The sequence below is a fragment of the Lynx canadensis genome, chromosome D2 (assembly GCF_007474595.2).
Source record: "Lynx canadensis isolate LIC74 chromosome D2, mLynCan4.pri.v2, whole genome shotgun sequence".
NCBI classification, from domain to species: domain Eukaryota; kingdom Metazoa; phylum Chordata; class Mammalia; order Carnivora; family Felidae; genus Lynx; species Lynx canadensis.
In genome coordinates this window covers 78,386,417-78,407,485 of record NC_044313.2, presented here as the reverse complement: position 1 = coordinate 78,407,485, position 21,069 = coordinate 78,386,417, and the positions used below count along the sequence as shown (strand labels likewise).

General features: G+C 40.4%; 2 protein-coding genes across 2 annotated transcripts in view; both read left to right on the top strand.

Annotated features, from left to right (window-relative positions):
• The first annotated feature begins 12,556 nt into the window (after positions 1–12,556).
• Positions 12,557–21,069, top strand: part of IFIT3 (interferon induced protein with tetratricopeptide repeats 3) — a 12,310-nt gene continuing 3,797 nt past the window's right edge. The window contains exon 1 of the mRNA XM_030335597.1: positions 12,557–12,636. Coding sequence (XP_030191457.1) covers positions 12,632–12,636 — 5 coding nt within the window. The 5' untranslated portion in view covers positions 12,557–12,631. The remainder of the gene's footprint in view (positions 12,637–21,069) is intronic.
• The window catches only part of LOC115527784 (interferon-induced protein with tetratricopeptide repeats 1B), a 22,492-nt gene continuing 13,980 nt past the window's right edge, over positions 12,558–21,069 (top strand). Inside the window, exon 1 of the mRNA XM_030335600.1 lies at positions 12,558–12,636. Coding sequence (XP_030191460.1) covers positions 12,632–12,636 — 5 coding nt within the window. The 5' untranslated portion in view covers positions 12,558–12,631. The remainder of the gene's footprint in view (positions 12,637–21,069) is intronic.

Genomic DNA, 21,069 nt, shown 5'->3' with positions numbered 1-21,069 from the left:
TATAGATAACAATATCGTATTATAATCATCAAACTTACTAAGAGGCTAGATCTTGATTACTCATATCACAGAAAAGAAATGATAAATATATGACATGATAGAGGTGGTAACTATTGCTACAATCATATTATAGTATATAAATGTGTCAAATCAACCTTAAAGCTGCAGTGTTATATGTCAAGTATATTTCAATAGATTTAAGTATATTTAACATTTTTACTAAGAAATGAAAACATTATATAAACTTCAAGGTTTTTTTAAATGAAAAATTACCACTTTGGGTGATGGGCATTGAGGAGGGCACTCGTTGGGATGAGCACTGGGTGTTGTAGGTAAGGAATGAATCACGGGAATCTAGAGCACACTCTATACACTGTATGTTAGCCAATTTGACAATAAATTATATTTTAAAAAATTGCAACTATATAACAACACTTTTCATGTTATCTTCTGCATTAAACATAGATTGTTGTGGGGGCACCTAGGTGGCTCAGTTAGGCGTCCAACTCTTGATTTCAGCTCAGGTCATGATCTCACAGTCGTGGGATTGAGCCCCGTGTTGGGCTCTGAGCTGAGCACACAGCCTGCTTGGGATTCTCTCTCTCTCTCCCTTTCTCTCTCTGTCCCTCCCCCACTAATGCTCACTCACGAGCTCTCTCTCTCTCTCAAAATCAATAAATAAATTTAAAAAACAATAGTGTTGTGTGCACTTGAGATCACTGGTATGCAGAGCATCGATTCTTGAATAAAGCAATAGATTTAATTAATAAATAACTTAGAGGTGATGGAATATAAAGGGGGGGCGGTTTCTGGTTTTTTTCAAAATTTGCTGCACCTTAAGTCTTCCAGACCCAGCTACTGATTAACGGAATGTCATGCAGGTTACGAACTATATATAACCCATATTGGTCTAACATTCTAACCACTGAATAGTACAGGCTTTTTTCCCCTCCACCTTAAGAATCCAGGACTTCAGCTTACACCCTGACCCCCACCACCATGCACCCTCATGCACACAAACACCCCAACCCCACACTCTGCCAGAGGGTGGGCTCCCTCTCTTCTTTCCGTTATATCTTGTTAACACCACGTGCTCCCATCCGCATTCTCTCTCCTCTTCTGACCTCCTTTACAGGAAATGACTGTCGCCCATTCTCTTTTATGCTCCATCCTGGAGGCAATCTAAATGCCTGTTGGAGAGGTTTTCCTATTAATTAAAGAGTAGAAAGAGACAAAAGGCCCCGAAGTCTCTTGTTTTCCAAGAGGCCTCTAGTGGAAAATACAACTCACACCAGCTGCAACGGTAAACTCATTCCACTGGACTGAATTGAATAAGCGTACATCTCAGGGAAAGGTTTAGCTTCCTTATTATTGGATCTGGTGCTTGGGGAGGAAGGGCAGGGGTGCTCTGAGTGGAAGGTAAGATGGGCAGGTAGGCCAACCTAGAGAGAGAACCACTGGCGTCTGTGGAGTGCCAAAGAAGGTATACTGGGTGCACACCATCTTGTCCAGGCAAGTGACACCAGCAAAACCAGTGCTTGGATCCTTTCAGGATCCTGAAAGGACACAGGTGGAAAGAACAGGGAAGAGATATAACGAGTTATACTCAATTTTTATTTGAGGACTTAACGCTGACAGAAATGATTAGAAAACAATAGATAAAATTATGTTGGTTGCTCATGTTACCTGAAATCTCGCTATCCAGGGACAACAAATGGAGCCATGTTATTTGGAATGAGTCAAAACTCCCTGACTCTTAACCACATTTCTCAGTGCAGGGCATGTGACTTCCCTCGGATACCCACCCAGCTAATTCGAGGAGGCATCTCACGGGTGTTGAGGAACAAGCCTGACAGAATTTTCTAATCACATCTGTTATTCATATTGTTCCCACCTACATGCACTAACGTCCTCTGCTCATAAAACTGCCTCGATATATCGCCTCTGGTTGCCACCTTGAGAGCTTCCTGATATCCTGCCAAAGATGTTCTCACCTGTGTTAGTGCCCGTGAAGGAGTAAGGAGAATTCCTCTCATCCGTCTGGGTGTTAAGCAATACTGAGTATTTGCCAGCATTAGAGTCTTCAGTAGAAGGTTCGTCAGCTTCTGCTCACAGCCCCTTTTTCCATAGAGCTGAGAGACAGCCCCCAGGGGCAGCAGGCCTTGAGTCATGCTCCATTTTTATCTTCCTTCCTACCTCATGTCAACAGATTTTCACAACCTGCATCCAGTGCAACTAGAAACATTGGAAGGGTCCAAATCCTGAAGATAAACTCAGGTAAAATTGTAAGGTCCCTACTGTGTGCACAATCGACCTTGGACGCCAACCTGGGAAATGTGGATTCCACCCAGAGACGATATGCTCCTCTCTCCCTCCTTCCTCTACCATTTCCCTCATCACTTAGTTTTAGGAAGGGAGTAATTAGGATTGACAAGTAAGTATGATTTACAGTGTAATTGTTCATTGCTGGTGACCTGTAGCTTCTTGGGAGGCTGTGACACACTAAGGGTGTCTGGGTGGCTCAGTCAGTTAAGCAGCCGACTCTGGATCTCAGCTCAGGTCTCGATCTCAGGGTCTTGAGTTCAAGCCCTGTGTTGGGCTCCACACAGGGTGTGGAGCTTACGTGAAAAAGGAAAAAAAGAAAAGAAAAGAGAAAAAGAAAGAAAAAAGGGAAACTAAAATCCTTAGTGTAAAACAGTACAGCGACTCAGACAAACAGTTCCTCAGTTCCTCAAATGGTTAAACATAGACTTAGCATACAGCCCAGTGATTCCATTCCTATATACCCAAGAGAAATGAAAACGCATTCACATAAACTTGGACGTGAATGTTCATGGCAGCATTATGCATAATAGCCAAAAAGTAGACTCATCAACTGATAAATTGGCATATTAAATATGGTATATCCCTACAGTGGATTATTACTCGGCAATAAAAAGTGTGGTACTTATTACAATTATTGCAAATAAATGTAGTACTGATACATGCTCCAACATAGATGAACCTTGAAAATATTATGGTAAGTGAAAGAAGCCAATCACCAAAGGTGTATTAATATGAAATGTTCACAGAAGGAAAATCTATAGAGATAGAAAGTGGATAGTGGCTGCCTAGGGCTGGGGTGAATGGCAGAATCACAGGTGACAGCAAAGGGGCATGGACTTTTCTTTTGCAGGGAATGAGAATCTTCTAAAATTTACTGCGGGGATGGTTGCACAGCTCTGTGAAATGGTGAAAGCGTTTGAACTGTACCCTCTAAGTGGGTCAGTTGTACAGTATATGGATTATGTTTCAATATAACTGTTAAAAATTTCATAATAGCCAAAAAGTAGATTCCTTAACTGATGAATTGACTCTTGTTCCAAATGAATATAAAGAAAGCAAGCTTTTCTTTCATTGCCTTCTATTTTTAGCCACTAGGTTTGTTTTCATTGTATTGTACCCTTCGTATGACTAGCATTTTAAATACTGTTGCTGCCTCACTGCTTTTGTACTCCACAGATATGTTGGGAGAAATCCTCCAGCCTATTGTCTGAGTAGAGTATGAAAATCTAGTCTTTATCATTTTAATATTTATTTCTTTATTTGTTTATTTATTCAGAAAGAGAGCATGAGTGGGGGGCCAGAGCAGAGGGAGAGATTGAATCCCAAGCAGGCTCCATGCTGATGGTGCAGAGCCTGATGCAGGACTTGATCCCACCAACTGTGAGATCCTGACCTGAGCCGAAATCAAGAGTCAGATGTTCAACTGACTGAGCCACCCAGGTGCCTTTATTTATTTATTTATTTATTTATTTATTTATTTATTTATGGAGTATTTTACTTTGTTTTTAAGTTTATTTTATTTTGAGACAGAGAGAGACAGAGCGCAAGCGGGTGAGGGGCAGAGAGAGAGGGAGAGAGAGAAACCCAAGCAGCCTCCATGCTGTCAGTGCAGAGCCTCAGGTGGGGCTCAAACTCATGAACCGTGAGATCGTGACCTGAGCCAAAATCAAGAGTCAGACGCTTAACCGAGTGAGCCACCCAGGTGCCCCAGAGAGCATTTTACTTTTAAACACCTGTGCCAAACAACCATTCATGGGCAAACTGGCACAAAAGAAGGGTCCAAATGGAGAAGGAAATTTGACTTGGTGTAGAAATCTAGGTCTACATGGGTACAGATTTAAGAGGACTGTGAATTTCTTAATATGCAGGATGTTATTCAACCATATGCGATGGGTACAAATACTGTACTGCTTCATAAGTACTTCTTAAGCCAGGAATTAGAATAAGAAAGAGAAGAAGAAGGTAGGCAGCCAGCACTACTGTACTTGGAAAATCACTCTTCCTTAGATACGAGTCTATTGTATTCAAGCTGACAGGAAGGTTTTGACCAGAAAAGGAAAAGTTGCCTTTTCCCTAATCTGACCACTTCCATTACTCAGCCCCTCCCTGCCCCTCCAAACCCATGTGCGGCTCTCAAGTCAGCACCCTCACAACACGGAAACTTGCACCGTACAACCTCCCTTCTCTTTCAGCAAAGAAGGTAAGACACAGAGACCCGTTGCTCCTGGGCTGCATGTTTAGGGTGTACAAGCCTAAGCCAGGGTTAAGATCTGCCAGGGTTAAGCACCACATTCTGAGCAACAGAGATGCTATGTGTTCTCTTAAAAATTTACACTTTTGGGGGTGCCTGGGTGGCTCAGTCGGTTAAGCGTCCGACTTCGGCTCAGGTCATGATCTCGCGGTCCGTGAGTTCAGGCCCCGCGTCGGGCTCTGTGCTGACAGCTCAGAGCCTGGAGCCTGTTTCGGATTCTGTGACTCCCTCTCTCTGACCCTCCCCCGTTCATGCTCTGTCTCTCTGTCTCAAAAATAAATAAATGTTAAAAAAAAATTTTTTTTTAAATTTACATTTTTGTTTGTCTATGACGTGAGGCCCTCTAAGGCACAGGGCTGAAGCCAAGGGCCCCTTCTACCTGGGTGTAAGGGTATGACACCTCTTATCGTATCACAAGTATTTGTACCATTTATAAAGGTATGCCACTTTATTACTATCAGGATAACAGATTGTTAAGGAAGACAACCAATCAGAATTACAGACTTTTCCAAGTTGCAGGTTACTTTCCCTAGATACAACAATAATCTCTGGGCTCGAGATATCTCCTGATATGCCTGCTGTTGGAAAAACCATATGCCAGCTTTGTTACGCAAGCATCTCTTCTTTCTGTAGTTGCAGAATGGAGGGAGCCTTTCTCCTATCCAACTGACCATTCTTTCATCAAATCAGCCATAAGAACTATGGTCCCTAGGTTTTTATGTATATACACATCATGACCAAGAAATTTTAGAAAAACTTTTTAAAAATCTCTCAGGATAGTATCACTGCTTCAAGACTTGAAGCATAAATACATGAACTTATCAGACAGCCATGACACATTATTACATGGGTCACTATTCCCATTTTACAGCTGAGAAAACTAAAGGATTGCCTGAGACCTCAGAGAGCTAAACTGCACTCCCAGGCGTGGCTTCCTGTATTTAGCGTGGGGCAAGAAGGAAATTCAGACTCGGTGATTTGACTAATGGATAATCAATCCCACAGCTAGTAAACTGAACACACAAAATTAACCCAGGTCTCCAGTTGCAAATTGTCTCCCAGGAGTAAATTTACTGGAAGAAACTACTTTTCACAGAATATTTCTGGATAGTCTTTCGCATCATGTGGTCCCAGAAATCCCTACATCAGAATCTCCTGCACACTGCTATTAAAAATGCAGTTTCTGGGAATTCTGGTCCAAGATGGCAACGTAGGAAAACCCCGAACTGGCTTCTTCTACCAGGGCACACCAAATCACACCCATCAATAGAACAATTTTCCCCGGAAGTACTGAGGGCTGACTGAACAGCTACTGAACAACCAAAGATAGAGAAAATGGCCAGAGAGACGGAGATATCATAAGGAAGGGAACCCTGACCACCAACGCTGCCAATGGCAGTGGGGAGGGAATGTACTGAAGGACTGAGAACAGATCCCCCTGTCCTGGGGCTTAGTCTCTTAACATATAAGAGACAACACAAGAAGACTGCCAAGTAGTGGAGGAGCTGCAGGAACACTCTCCAGGTCAGAGAGACTGGATAACGACACGGTCTATGTTCCCATCCACCTTAAAAGCCCAGATCAGAGTATAGACACCATAACAGGCAGGTCCAGTGGTCACAGGAAGTTTGCGACCTCAGCAAGCACAGGATCCACAAGCCCACACCAGCCCTGGTCTCACTGGGGCAGAAAATAAGCCAGAGGTGAGAAAGGCCAAGTTGGTTAAGCGTCCGACTCTTGATCTTGGTTCAGGTCACGATCGCATGGTTCGTGGGTTTGAGCCCCACATCAGATTCTGTGCTGATGGCACAGAGCCTGCTTGGGGTTCTCTCTCTCCCTCTCCCTCTGCTCCTACTCCGCTCATGCTCTCTCTCTCTCTTTCTCTCTCTCTCTCTTAAAAACAAACAAACGATAAAAAGGCTGAGGAGCTGTGGGGATGCTCCCTCCCCTCCACCTCACAAGCCCAGAGTGGAACAGAGTCTAGAAAGCATAAGTGGTGGGTCCAGTCGTCACAGAGAGCTTGTGACCTCAGCAACCCCAGTGTCCACAAGCCCACATCAACCTCTGTGGTGCTGGGAGACAGAAAATAAACCATGCTGTATTTTTTTTTTTAATTTTGTTTTGGTTTTAATTAATTTTTATTTTCTTATTTTTTATTTTTTTAAATTTGTCCCATTTTGTTTTAATTTTGTTCTTTTTGGTTTTGTTTTTTCCTTCTCATTCATTTTTTTCTTTTCTGCTTTTTTCTCTATTTTGTTTTCCTTTCTTTTATTTTATCTTTCCATTATCATCATCATCATCGTCATCAATCATCACTATTACTATCATTACTTTCTTCTTTCTGTAAAAAGCCACTGTTTAAAAGAATAACTAGCATTTACAGCCACAGCTCCAGCCAGCCAGCAGTCACCACATACACAATCTACACAGGGAATACCTTTCACAAGACAAATTTAGGAGAAGTAGCCATTCAACCCAATCCACAGAAATAAACACAGAAAGCCAACCAAAAGGGGGAGCCTGAGGAATATGCTGCAAAAGAAAAAACAAAAGGAGAACAAGAAAAAATATCAGAAAAATAATTAGCTGAAACAGAGATAAGAAATATGCTTGATAAAGAATTTAAAGTAATGATCACAAAGATGCCCACTGGGCTGGAGAAAAGAGTGGCAAAACTCAGTAAGACCTTCAGTAAAGAGATGGAAAATATTAAAAAGAACCAGTCAGAGCTGACGAATACAAGAACTGAAATAAAACACACACGAAAATACTAGAGGGAATCAGCAGTAGATTAGAGGAGGCAGGAGAGTATATCAGCCATCTGGAAGACAGGGTAATGGAGAACACAGGGGCTGAACAGCAAAAAGAAAAAAAGAATTTTAAAAACAAGGAATCAATTAAGAGATCTCTTGGACAACATCAAGTAAACAAACATTCACAGTATAGGGTTCCCAGAAGAAAAGAGAGAGAAAAGTGTAGAAAATTTACTTGAAGAAATAATAACTGAAAACTTCCCTAACTAAAGATGGAAATAGACATCCAAATCCAGGAATCGCAGAGAGTTCCAAGCAAGAGAAACCCAAGAAGGTCCACATCACCATATGTAATAATTAACACATCAAAGATTGAAGATAAAGAGAGACTCCTAAAAGCAGCTAGAGAGAAACAAAAAGGTACCTACAAGGGATAAACTATAAGGCTATTAACTGATTTTTCAGTAGAAATTTTGTAGGCCAGAAGGGAGTGGCATTATATATTCAAAGTACTGAAAGAAAAAAACCCCTACAACCAAGAATACTCAAGGTTATCATTCAGATTTGAAAGTGAGATAAAGAGTCTCCCAGACAAACAAAAGATAAAGGAGTGTATCACCACTAAACCATCCGAAGAGGCAATGTTAAAAGGACTTCTTTAAGTGGAAAAGAAATGGGGGCACCTGGGTGGCTCTCAGTTGGTTAAGTGTCCGACTCTTGGTTTCAGCTCAAGTCATGATCTGGTTCATGAGTTCAAGCCCTACAGTGGGATCTGTGCTGACAGTGCAGAACCACCTTAGGATTCTCTCTCTGCCTCTTCCTCATCTCTCTCTCTCTCTCAAAATAAATAAATAAGCTTTTTTTTTTTTTAAGTGAAAAGAAATGGTCATTATTAGACATTAGAAAATTCTGATTAAAAGAGGTAAAACATGACAACATATACATAAAATGTGGAAAAGGGAATAAAAGGGGAAGAGAAGGTAAAATAGAAAGTTTTTTTTTTCAGAATGTGTTTGAATTTAAATGACCATCAAATTAATATAAAATGTTATTTACTTAGGATGTTATACATGAACTTCATGGTAACCAGAACCCCAAAACCTGTGACAGATATGGAAAAAATAAAGATAAACATAGCACAATAGAAACTCATCATCCACAAAGAAAGAGATCAAGATAAGAAGAAAGGTAAAAAGCAAATCTACAAAAACACCCAGAATACAAATCTTAATATGGCAATAAGTAAAGACCTGTCAATAATTTTTTTAAATGGAAATGACTGAGGGGCACCTCTCTGGCTTAGTCAGTGTGACTAAGCATGTGATTCTTGATCTCAGGGCTGTGAGTTCAAGCCCCATGTTGGGTATAGAAATTACTTGAGTGTAAATGGCCTAAATGTTCCAATCATAAGACATGGGATGGGAGAATGGATAAAAAAATAAAAAACAAAAAAAAAAACCCCAAAAACAAAAAACAAGACCCATCTATGCTGCCTATAAGAGACTCACCTCAGACCTAAAAACACATACAGACTGAAAGGGAAGGGATGGGAAAACATTCACCTTGCAAATGGAAGAAAAAAAAAGCTGAGGTAGCAATACTTCTATCAGACAAAACACACTTTAAAACAAAGACCATAACAAGACAAAGAAGGGTATTACATAATGATAAAGGGATCAATCCAACAAGAGGATACAATAACTGTAAATATCTACACACCCAACACTGGAGCACCTAAATACATTAAGCAAATATTAATGGACATGAAGAGAGAAATTGATGGTAATAAAGTAACAGTAGGGGACTTTAGTAACCCACTTACATCAAAGGATAGAACATCCAGACAGAAAACCAATAAGGAAACAATGTCTTTGAATGACACATTGGACCAGATGGACATAACACATATATAGAAGGTATTCCATCCAGAAACAACAGAATACACATTCTTTTCAAGTGTACTTGGAACGTTCTCCAGAATAGATTACATATAAGGCCATAAAACCAGCTTTAATCAGTTTAAGAAGACTGAAATCATACCATGAATCTTTTCCAACCACAACGGTATGAGACTAGAAATTAATCACAAGAAAAATACAGGAAAAAACACAAACATGTGGAAACTAAATAATATGACACTAGACAATGAATGGGTGAGCAAAGAAATTTTAAAAAGAGATAAAAAAAAAAAAAAATACATGGAGACAAATGAAAGTGAAAACACAATGGTCCAAAATCTTTGGGACAAGATGAAAGCAGTTCTAAGAGAGAAGTATATAGAAATACAGGTCTACCTCAAAATATAAGAAAAAAAAAAAACAAACAATCTAACCTTAGGCCTAAAGGAACTGGAAAAACAAACAAACCCAAGGTGAGTAGAAGAAAGGGAATAATAAAGATCAGAGAAGAAATAAATGACACAAAAGCTAAAACAATAATAGAGAAAATCAATGAAACTGAATAGTTGGTTCTTTGAAAAGATAAACAAAATTGGCAAACCCTTAGCCAGACTCATCAAGAAAAAAAGAGAAAGGACCCAAATAAATAAAAACAGAAATGAGAGAGGAGAAGTAAGAACTAACACCGCAAAAATACCAAGGATTATAATAGAAGAGTACAAAAAATTATATGCCAACAAACTGGACAACCTAGAAAAAATGGATAAGTTGAATTGGTAATCAGAAAACTACAAAAAGATAAAAGCCCAGGACCAGATGGAGTCACAGGGGAATTCTAACAGACATTTAACAGACAGCTAATACTTATTCTCCTCAAATTATTCCAAAAAGTAGAAGAGAAAGGAAAGCTTCGAAATACATTCTATGAAGGCAGCATTACATTGATACCAAAAACAGACAAAGACACCACAAAAAAAGAAAACTACAGGCCAATATCACTCATGAACACAGAAGCAAAAATCCTCAACAAAATATTAGCAAACCGCCTACAATAATAAATTAAAAAGATCGTTCACCATGATCAGGTGGCATTTATTCCAGGAATGTCCGGATGCTTCAATATTCACAAATAAATTAGCACCATACACCACATCAACAAAATGAAGAACAAAAATCATCTGACCATCTCAACAGGAACAAGACAGGGATGTCCACTCTCCCCAGTTTTGTTCAACATAGTACTGGAAGTCCTAGCCACAGCAATCAGACAAGTAAAAGAAATAAGAGGCATCCATGTTGGTAAAGAAGTTAAACTGTCACTATTTGCAGACAACATGATACTATACACAGAAAATCCTAAAGACTTCACCAAAAAACTACTAGAAGCAATAAACAAATTCAGTAAAGTGGCAGGATACAAAATTATTACTCAGAAATGGGTAGCTTTTCTATACACTAATAACAAAGTAGCAGAAAGGGAAATTAAAAAACAAAACAGAACATCTACAGTTGCACCAAAAATAATAAAATACCAAGGAATAAGCTTAACCAAAGAGGTGAAAGACCCATACTCCAAAAACTATAAAACACTGATGAAAGAAATTGAAGATGACACGAACAAACGGAAAAATATCCCATGCTCATGGATTGGAAGAATTAATATTGTTAAAATGTCCATATTACCCAAAGCAATCTACAGATTCAATGCATTCCCTATCAAAATACCAACAGCACTGTTCACAAAACTAAAACAAATATTATATTATAGAACCACAAAAAGATTCCAAATAACCAAAGCAATCCTGAGAACGAACAAAGCGGGAGGTAGCACAATACCAGATTTCAAGATCTGTACAAATCTGTAGTAATCAAAAGAGTATGGTACTGGCACAAAAATAGACACGCAGATCAGTGGAACAGGCTAGGGAGCCCAGAAATAAGGCCCCAATTTTATGGTCAATTACTCTATAACAAAGGAGGCAAAATCTGCAATATATAAAGACAGTCTCTTCAACAAATGGTGCTGGGAAAACTGGATGGCTACTTGTAAAATAATAAAACTGAATCACTTTCTTATACCATACACAAAAATAAACTCAAAATGGATTAAAGTCCTAAATGTGAGACCATAAACCATAAAAATCCTAGAAGAGAGCAAAGGCAGTAATTTTTCTGACATCGTCATAGCAACATTATTTCTAGCTATGTCTCCTACTACCAGGGAGACAAAAGCAAAAATAAACTGTTGGGACTACAACAAAGTTAAAAGCTTTTTCACGGCAAGGGAAACCATCAACAAAACAAAAGAAAACATACTGAATGGGAGAAGATAGCAGCAAATGATATATCTAATAATGAGTTAATACCCAAAATATATAAAGCACTTATACAACTCAATACCAAAAAAACACACAATCCAATTAAAAAATGGGCAGAAGACCTGAACAGTTTTCCAAAGAAGATGTACAGATGGCCAAGACACACATGAAAAAATGCTCAACATCACTAATTACTGAAATGCAGATCAAAACCACAAAGAAATATCAACTTACACTAGTTAGAATGGATAAAATCAAAATGACAAGAAATAACAAGTATTGGAGAGGATGTGGTGTGGAGAAGAAGGAACCTGCGCACTGTTGGTGGGAATCTAAACTGGTGCAACCACCATGGAAACAGTATGGGCTTCCCCCCAAAATTAAAAATAGAAATACTATGAGATCCAATAATTCCACTAGTGGGTATTTACCGAAAGAAAATAAAAACACTAATTTGAAGGGCGCCTGGGTAGCTCAATCAATTGAGTGTCTGATTTCGGCTCAGGTCATGAACTTGTGGTTCGTGAGTTCGAGCCCCACGTCGGGCTCTTTGCTGACAGCTGGGAGTCCGGAGCCTGCTGGGATTATCTGTCTGTCTGTCTGTCTGTCTCTGCCTCTCCATCACTTGTGTTGTCTATCTCAAAAATAAATATTAAAAAAAAATCTAAGTTGTTTTGTTTTCAAACAAGAATAATAAAATATTCACTTGCAATTAAAAAAAAAAAAAAAAAAAAAAAAAAAAAAAGCTGTTTCCTGGGACTCGCCCTGGACTGATGGACAGATTCCTGCGAGCGCCTTCACGTTCTCTCAAAGCATCGTTAAAGGATGCTTCCACTGAGTTACCAGAGATTTCGACCTTCAGTCTTCTTTTCCTGGAATTTGATCAGTTTCACTTTCCAGTTCCCTTCCCTTTCACGGAGGCACTGGCTCGGAAACAGGGAGAAAACATCAGCTGACGCGTCCCCCGCCCTCACGCCCCTTATATAGCTCCTTCAGCAGGGACTTGGGGCACACTCGGGACGTTTCCCAAGAACGGATCAGCTTGGGGACCAGATTTTCAGAACGGAAGAGGAGCAGGTTGCAGACATGAGGTCAGTGACATAGAAATGCGTAAGCGCCCTCCCCTGATCTTGAATGCAAATTGTAAACGGAGCTGCTGGGTGCAGGCAGGGTCCTGTGTTGTCCCGCGGCTTTTGGATGAACCGTGGTTTATCGGTGTGGGCGCTTTTTATTTCCGGGTCTTTTCCCCGGTGTACACACACTGAGGCTTCCGGAGCTTCTAGAACTGCTCCTCTAGCTGGGAGCCCAGAAGAGGGAAGGGCTCAGCAGGAGTGTTAGACCCACTCAAGCACAGTTTGTGGATTCCAAGTTGGAGCTGGGAGGAGTGATGGAATTACTCTTTATGGGCTTTTTTGTTGTTGTTTTCTTTGCAACGACTGAGAGGCTTTTTTTTCTTTTAAAGAAGAAGCATTTTTTCTTTTAAAAAGAAGCATTTCTTTTCAGCAGATATTATTAAAGATGGAATTGGTAGTACAAACTCCACTCGTGTGTTGAGGAATTTTGCCCTGAAACGTTGGGTCAGTTCGAGGTGGGAAGTGGAAGAAATAATTCTTCCATATGGGCATCTTCCCATTTCTTAGATCAAAACAAAACCAGAAGCAGAGAGTGTGTTTTTATTTCTGTGATGAGAGCTGGGGAGCAGCAAACAATTTGCTCTTCAAAACAGAATGATCTAATCTCTTTTTCAGTAACAATCTAATCTCTAGTGGATGGAAAGCAGGTCGGTGGCTGCCTGGGATGGTGGAGGGGGCTGGGGCTGGGTAGGAAGCAGAGTGGGGAATCTTTGGGAATGATGTCAGTAGTCTGTAGGGAGATAGTGGTGCTTGTTGCTTGTCAAAGCTCAAAGCTCCTCAAACTCTACACTTAAAATGTGTGCATCTTATTGTATGTAAAGTATAATCTTAGCGAATTTGGGTTTTTGTTGGTTTTTTTGTTAAAGCATGTGAACATGCTTAAGTTCTGCCATTAGAGCCTCAGGAAAGATAGAGTTGAGAGAAGGAGAAGCCATTTTCACTCAAACACCATGGGGAGGGAGGATCCCAGTGACCACACCCTGGGAAAGTCCCCAGGGCTCCTATTTGGGAATGGGCCGGGTAAGAGGAAGTCACTGCCAAGTGCCTCAGGTCACCCTTTGCTATGTAACAGGTTCCAAGTTATATATGTGTCTCCATGAGTGGGGTTAACCAGAAAGCCTGGCCCTGCCCAGCGCCCTGTTAGCCAGTTTGCCCCAAGAGGTTTTACGGTGGCCTGTGCTTAGGTGTGTCCAGAGTCACTGACTTGAGGAAGTCTGGGGGGCGGGGGTGGTAAGGGGTTCTCTGGACTCTGCTGGACGGGTGCCCACATCAAGTTGCCCTGTTCCCAGAGGCTCTACAGGGCCAGGGCCAGGTGGGTCTGCTCCTCCCTGGCAGGGCTAAAAATTGCCAAAGGGGAAAAACCACCTGGGGAAACACCTACTATCTTCGGGCTGGCTGATGGGCGCCCTCCTCTGCCCCACTCACTGAGGAACTCCGTTGCTGCCCCGTGCACTAAAACTTCTTTTAAAATTGTAACATAATAGACCAGCGATTGTGAGGGTAACTCTTTCTGCGTGGTCAGCAGTTGGTAGTGCGCTCTGTCGAGGGCTTTCCGTGCGTTATTTCATATCACCTTCCCAACAGCCCTAGGAAGGAAGAACTGTGATTTTTATCAGCCTCATTTTCTATTGTTTATGAATATAATTTATTGTCAAATTGACTTACAGACAACACCCAGGGCTCCTCCCAACAAGTGCCCTCCTCAATGCCCATCACCCATTTTCCCCTCTCCTCCATCCCCCATCAACCCTCAGTTTGTTCTCTGTATTTAAGAGTCTCTTGTGCTTTGCCTCCCTCCCTCTCTGTAACTATTTTTCCCCCTCCCTTCCTCCATGGTCTTCTGTTAAGTTTCTCAAGATCCACATCTTGAGTGGAACATATAAAACATATAAAATCCGTCTTTCTCTGCCTGACTCATTTCACTTAGCACAATACCCTCCAGTTCCATCCACGTTGCTGCAAATGGCACGATTTCATCCTTTCTCATTGCCAAGTAGTATTCCAATGTATATATAAACCACATCTTCTTTATCCATTCATCAGTTCGTGGACATTTAGGCTCTTTCCATAATTTGGCTATTTTTGGAAGTGCTGTTGTAAACTTTGGGGTACAAGTGCCCCTACGCATCAGCACTCCTGTATCCCTTGGGTAAATTCCTAGTAGTGCTATGGCTGGGTCATAAGGTAGTTCTATTTTTAATTTTTTGAGGAACCTTCACACTGTTTTCTGGAGTGGCTGCACCAGTTTGCATTCCCACCAACAAACAGGACACCCTGGAAGAAATGGACAAAATCCTACACACCCACACACTACCGAAACTCAAACAGGAAGAAATAGAAAATTTGAACAGACCCATAACTAGTGAAGAAATTGAATCAGTTATAAAAAGTCTCCCAACAAGTAAGAGTCCTGGGCCAGATGGCTTCCCAGGGGAATTCTACCAGACATTTAAGGCAGAGTTAATACCTATCCTTCTCAAGCTGTTCCAAGAAATAGAAATGGAAAGAAAACTTCCAGACTTAGTCTCACTTTCTAGATGAGGAAAATGAGGCTCAGCAGGCAAGAGAGTAGGTGTCAGAGCAGAGCCATTTAGTGAGGTACCAAACTCCGGGGCTGAGCATCTTCTAAATCTGTGGACCAAATCCAAGAGGGTGGAGGGTCTTAATGCTTTTAATTATGCTCACACTAGAGACAAGGGGCAGGAGTTAAAGGACTGGGCCTTCGAGATCCCTATTTGGAGAATGAGGACCACTCTCTTTGATGGAAACTCTTGGAGTGCACGGAGGAAGGTGAAAGCAGACCTCCCCAAGGCATAGTTTCCTACAATTTGGATGGAAGGAAAAAGGAAGATCATTCAGGACCATTTCCTCATAAGGAAATGAGGCTAAATAATGTGATTCCAGAAATATTCCAGAGCAGGTCAAAGAGGTAACAGAACTCCAGGTATCTTGTGGTCATTTTCCTCTCTTCTAGATTGTCTGCCTCTCTCTTTGATATGCTACATTATCTCGGACAAGTAAGTGGGAGACTGCTTTTCAAAATCCCTCTAGAATAGTGCTTCTCAAAATGCGGGACAGGGGCTCCTCCAGGTACACAATTTCCCTGGTGCTTGTATGAATGCAGATTCCTGAGCCCAAGCCCACACCCAGATTTCAACAGAAGCTCTGAGAATAGGGCCTATATATATATATGTATAATGCCTTTTTCCAAACCTCCAGTGTGCGTGGAACCCTGTTCCCGGTGGGAATGACCTCAGCTCTGACAATTAGGTTTCAGTTTCTCCTCAGTGGGAATCCTGATAGCATTGTATTGGTCTCATTGTCCTTTTCTGTTTGATAAAAGCGTGGGTCTCAGGGCTAGCTGGCATCCTGGTTGGAAGGCCCTTCAGCAGTTGCTTCTGATCCACAAGCAGAAAATAAAATCAGCCTGGACCCCAGCTTTTCAGAATTGAGGGAAATAGCCATCATGAGGTAAATGTTCCCTACTTTTCTGATAGGAAGTTGAGAATTTCCCACAAGTCTTCAGCCTTGCATGCAACTTCCTGAAGTATGTTGACGCAGTGCTTGCTTATACATGAAATACACAATTATCTAATTCGATCATAAATCTCTCGTAGTTTTGTGGCCATCTCTGATTTACGGACACTGAGGGAAGTGCTTCCAGGAGAGCTGGGCGGGGGCGGGCGCGGGGTGGGAGGAGAAGAGACTGGCAGATGGAAAGGGGCAGAGGGCCCGGAGGGCACCACTGTCCCCCAGGAGAGTTCTGGAGGTCCCGGTCCCTCTTTTGTTTCTTTTGTGAAAAGACTAAGTCAGTGAACTTTGTTGTGGTTGTTGTGGGTTATTTCAAAAGTGTGGGTACTTCTCTGCTAATGACTAAGCCAGCACTGCATTTCATAATGAGGTCGCTCTTACCCAAAGTTTGCTCTTTCAGAACTGAGAAATATGGTGAAGGGACAGAAAATACGCCACCCCAAAATGTGCCGCTTTGGCATGTGGGTTATTTTGAGCCAAAGGCAACTGAGACCCAACAGACTCAAGAAAACGTTTACCTCTCTGTTAACTGCCTGAGAGAATTTAGATACGGGGCCTGACCCCAAAGGGAGCTGTTACCAGAGATAACTTTTTATCTGAAAGACTTACATGCACGGCAGGGCAAAAGGCTGAGTATCAACCGTCTACACTCATCCTTTTGGGAATTGCTCTCCACCACCTTGAAATTTCAGGACCCAATCCACTACCTAGCTGAAGAAGGCATTTGAGCCTCAACTGCCTCACTGCCTTTGGGCCTCATGCTTTTATGGGGCTCCTACACCCACAAAATTAAATTTTTCTCCCCTGTCCATCTGTCTTACGTCAACTTAATTATTAGACTAGCCGAAGAACCTAGAACGGTGGAAGGAAATTTTTCTGAGCTGACAATGTCTACCTGACACGCCCTCTTACTGACCTGCTAGGCGCCCCCTGTGGACTACGAACTGTCACAAACTGTAGCAAATGTCCTATATCACAACTAACCTGAGTGCCCAGTTAGAACGCAAATTAGCAGGCCCTGCATTCCGAAATCCAGATTGAATAGATCAGAAATAAGGCCTAAACTTCATACATATACATATAAAGAGTGTTTAGAGCAACTTTCACAAACACATACAAGCTAAATTAGTAAGTGAGGAAGCCATGGCATATGGGGTATTGGTTTTTAAAAAGGGAATTGTATTTTTTATATTTTTTAATCAGAATCATCTTCAAATGTTTTATTTTGATCTACTCAGTTAATGATGTTAACGTTATCATAAATATGTAATTACAGTGACATGTGTAAATATGTGAATTAACATATAAAAATATGTAATAAAAATCCAAAGAGGGGAGTGAGGAACAGAGTGTTTCATGTACCTAAACTACACAGAAGAAAAGGGATAAGAATTGCTAAAGTAATTCTATTCTTTTCTTTCAGCTTTATTGGGGAATAATTGGCACATAAAATTCTAAGATATTTAAAGGATACATCATGGTGATTCAATATACAAACACACTGTGAAAGGGCTCCCTTTTTCCATTAGGTCAGTTATCACCTCACATACTTGTGTTGTTTGTTTGTTTATTTTTGGTGAGAATATTGATGTTCTACTCTCTCCACAAATCCCAATTATATATACAATACTATGTTATTAATTATAATCACTATGTCATACATTAGATCTTCAGACCTTATTTATCTTACATCTGAAAGTTTGCACTTTTGGCAACCTCTACCTATTTCCACACTCCACCCCCAACAACCACTTTTCTACTGTTTCTATGAGTTTGACTTTTTTTTCCTTTTTTTTTTTTTTTTTTTTTTTTAAGAATCCACAGATAAGTGACATCATGCAGTATTTGTCTTTCTCCGTCTGGCTTATTTCACTTAGCAAGATCTCCTCATATTCCTTCCATGTTGATGCAAATGGCAGGATTTCTGTGTTTGTTTGTTTGTTTGTTTGTTTGCTTATGATTGAATGATGCTGATCAGAAAAGATGCCTGATATGATTTGAGTCTCCTTAAATTTTAAGATTTTTTTTTTGTGGCCTAACACATGATCTGTCCTAGAGAATGTTCCATGTGCACTTCAGAGGACTGTGTATTTTGTGCTGTTGGATGGAATGTTCTGTAAATGTCTAAGTTCACCTGGCTAAAGTGTTGTTTAAGTTTGATGTTTTCTTATTCATTTTCTGTCTGGATGATCTATCCACTGTTGAAAAGGGATAGAGAAGTCCCTTATTATTACTGTATTACTCTCTATCTCCCTTCAGGTCTATTAATATTTGCTTTATATATTTAGGTGCTGGTGTGTTGGGTGCATAAACATCTATAAACATTATATCCTATTGTTGGATTGACCACTTTGTTGTTAAGTAATGACTTTCTTTCCCTCTTTAACTTGAAGTCTGTTTTGTCTAGTATAAGTATAGCTGCCCCTGCTTTCTTTGGCTTTCATGGAATATCTTTTCCATCCCCTCACTTTCATCTATGTGCGTCCTAAAAGCTGAAGGCAGCATGTGTTAGGTCTTCTTTTACATCCATTCAGCCATTCTGTGTCTTTTGATTGGAGAATATAGTCCATTTATATTTAAAGCAATTGTGGATAGTTATAGACTTATAGCCTATAGACTGTAGACTATTGCCATCTTGTTCATTGTTTTCTGGCTGTTTTACAATTCCTTTATTTCCTTCCTTTTCTCTTGCTCTCTTTCTTTGTGATTTAATGCTTTTCTGTAGTAGTGGTGTGCTTCTATTCTTTTCTCTTTACCTTTTATGTATCTAGTACAGGTTTTTTCTTTGTGTTTACCATGAGGCTGAAATAAAACATCTTATATTTATAACAGACCATTTTAAGTATATAACTTAAAAGTTTGAATGCATACCTTTTGTACTCCTCCCTCCCCCTACGTTTTATGTTTCAGATGTCACAATTTATATCTTTTTAACTTGTCTATACATTAACAGATTATGGTGGTTATAGTTATTTTTTTTAAAAAAACTTTTGTTTTTAATCATTATACTGGATTTATAAGCAATTTACCTATCAAGGCAATAGTGTTTTAAAGCAAATCTCCTGGACTCTAGCTCCAAGTTTCATGTTTCTTCTTATCAAGATATCAGGACTCATGGTCCAATATACTTTTCTCCAAATCTTACTTCAAGGGGGTATCAGGTGTCAAATATATAATCAAATTGGAAATGTACAGAGGAAACCTTATGAAAAGTCAACAGAACTTAATTAAAATTTTCAATAAGTCTTATAATCATGAAGCCACTTACACAGTTGGCTCTCTTCCTGAACAAACTGCCCTTTGTTAGCATACATTCCTTAGCATGGCTAGCTCTAGCATTTGGTGAGGTGGTGGTAGGGATGGAGTATCCCTAAGTGTTCCATCTCTGGGGCTGTCTCTCAGGTTCAGGAATATAGAGGGAGCTTTTCTACTTGCCCTACACTTCATGAGCCACTGACATCTCCTGAAGCTTATGTATAACAGGATTGGAATGTGTTTCATCTTGGAGAGTTGATGGAATATGTTTCATCTTTATCAATAAGTGCCTAAAATTTTAGTCTGGTAAGATCCCTCTGGTTTACTAATATTTCAGCCTGTGTCATCACCACGGGAAAAAAAGATAGCGAGATAGTGTTATCAAACTGGTGTTATAGCAAAAACAACCAAAGTCACCTGCTATTCTGCAGGCTCACTGAGAAGTTGGATGGATACACTCTATGGCTGATAGAGTGTTCACCTATTATTTCCAGGCACCTATATCTACAGATACATTCTACCGATCTGAAACTCGTGCCTTCCTCCAATGCCCTAATTGGGAAGTCAGCAAAGTTAACTAATGCTGAAACACAGAAATGCCTCTATTATGCCTTAGTTGCATAACAGTTATAAACATATTTGTTCAGTGATCATCTTTACAACTTGCTCTTAATGTTTACTTTCTAATACTTGCTACCTTGAGTTATGATCTGTAGTCCTTCAAACAGGGCAGCTAGAATCACCACATGAAGCCAAACTGGAAAACCCTAGAATGGAGATAAAAGACATTGGCATTGTGGTGCTCTAGCCAGGGGCCTAGAGAATGATAAAGATGGCCAGGAATAGAGGCATGCACATAAAAGGGTATCTAGATAGACAGCAACTTCCCCCTTTTTCCTTGTCTTGGGTCACTTGCCTTGCCTCTGTGTCTTTCACTATAAGGCATTTCACATGTGATCACATTGGGTCCAGAAATGGCCTAGATGAGCATTGCTGGAGAGACAGACAGAAACTAGAGCAGCAGCAGTAGTGTGTGGACTGGTGCTGGTCCTTGGGAAAGTACAAATAAAGTCAGTGGCTCCTCAGTGAGCAAAATGTATTTTGACAAGTTAAAGAACTTCCCTTTATTCTCATTATATCTTTCTTATTTCTTCAGGGATAAAAATGCTTCTTTCTTTTTGTTTTTTAACCAGTGTTGGCAAGCATAGGTGGTTGGTGTCTTTTGGAATACATTTTCTCCCATTGTCATGATTTTGCCAAATTTAAGTTGGCAGCCCTATTTGACTCAACTTCTTTATGAAGTTGTGCTAGTCTGTGAAACCCAAAACTATGGATAACAACTGGGTTTAATGATTTCTGGAGGTTCTTAACTATCTTGTGGTGTCAAGAATCTACTGGTAGAAAAGGGGAGCACAAACTCAGTGAAACATCCTCCGAGTGCCAGGCAAAGAGTGATAGGAGAACACTTTGAGAACCTGGTAGTTTATCCAACTGAATAAGGCCAGTGATCTCCCTTGGCATCCTCCATCTACAAAACTCAGATATGTTGATTTTGCTTGTTTGTTCCTCAAAATTAATTCATTCTGTCTGGGGATCTGGCCTGTG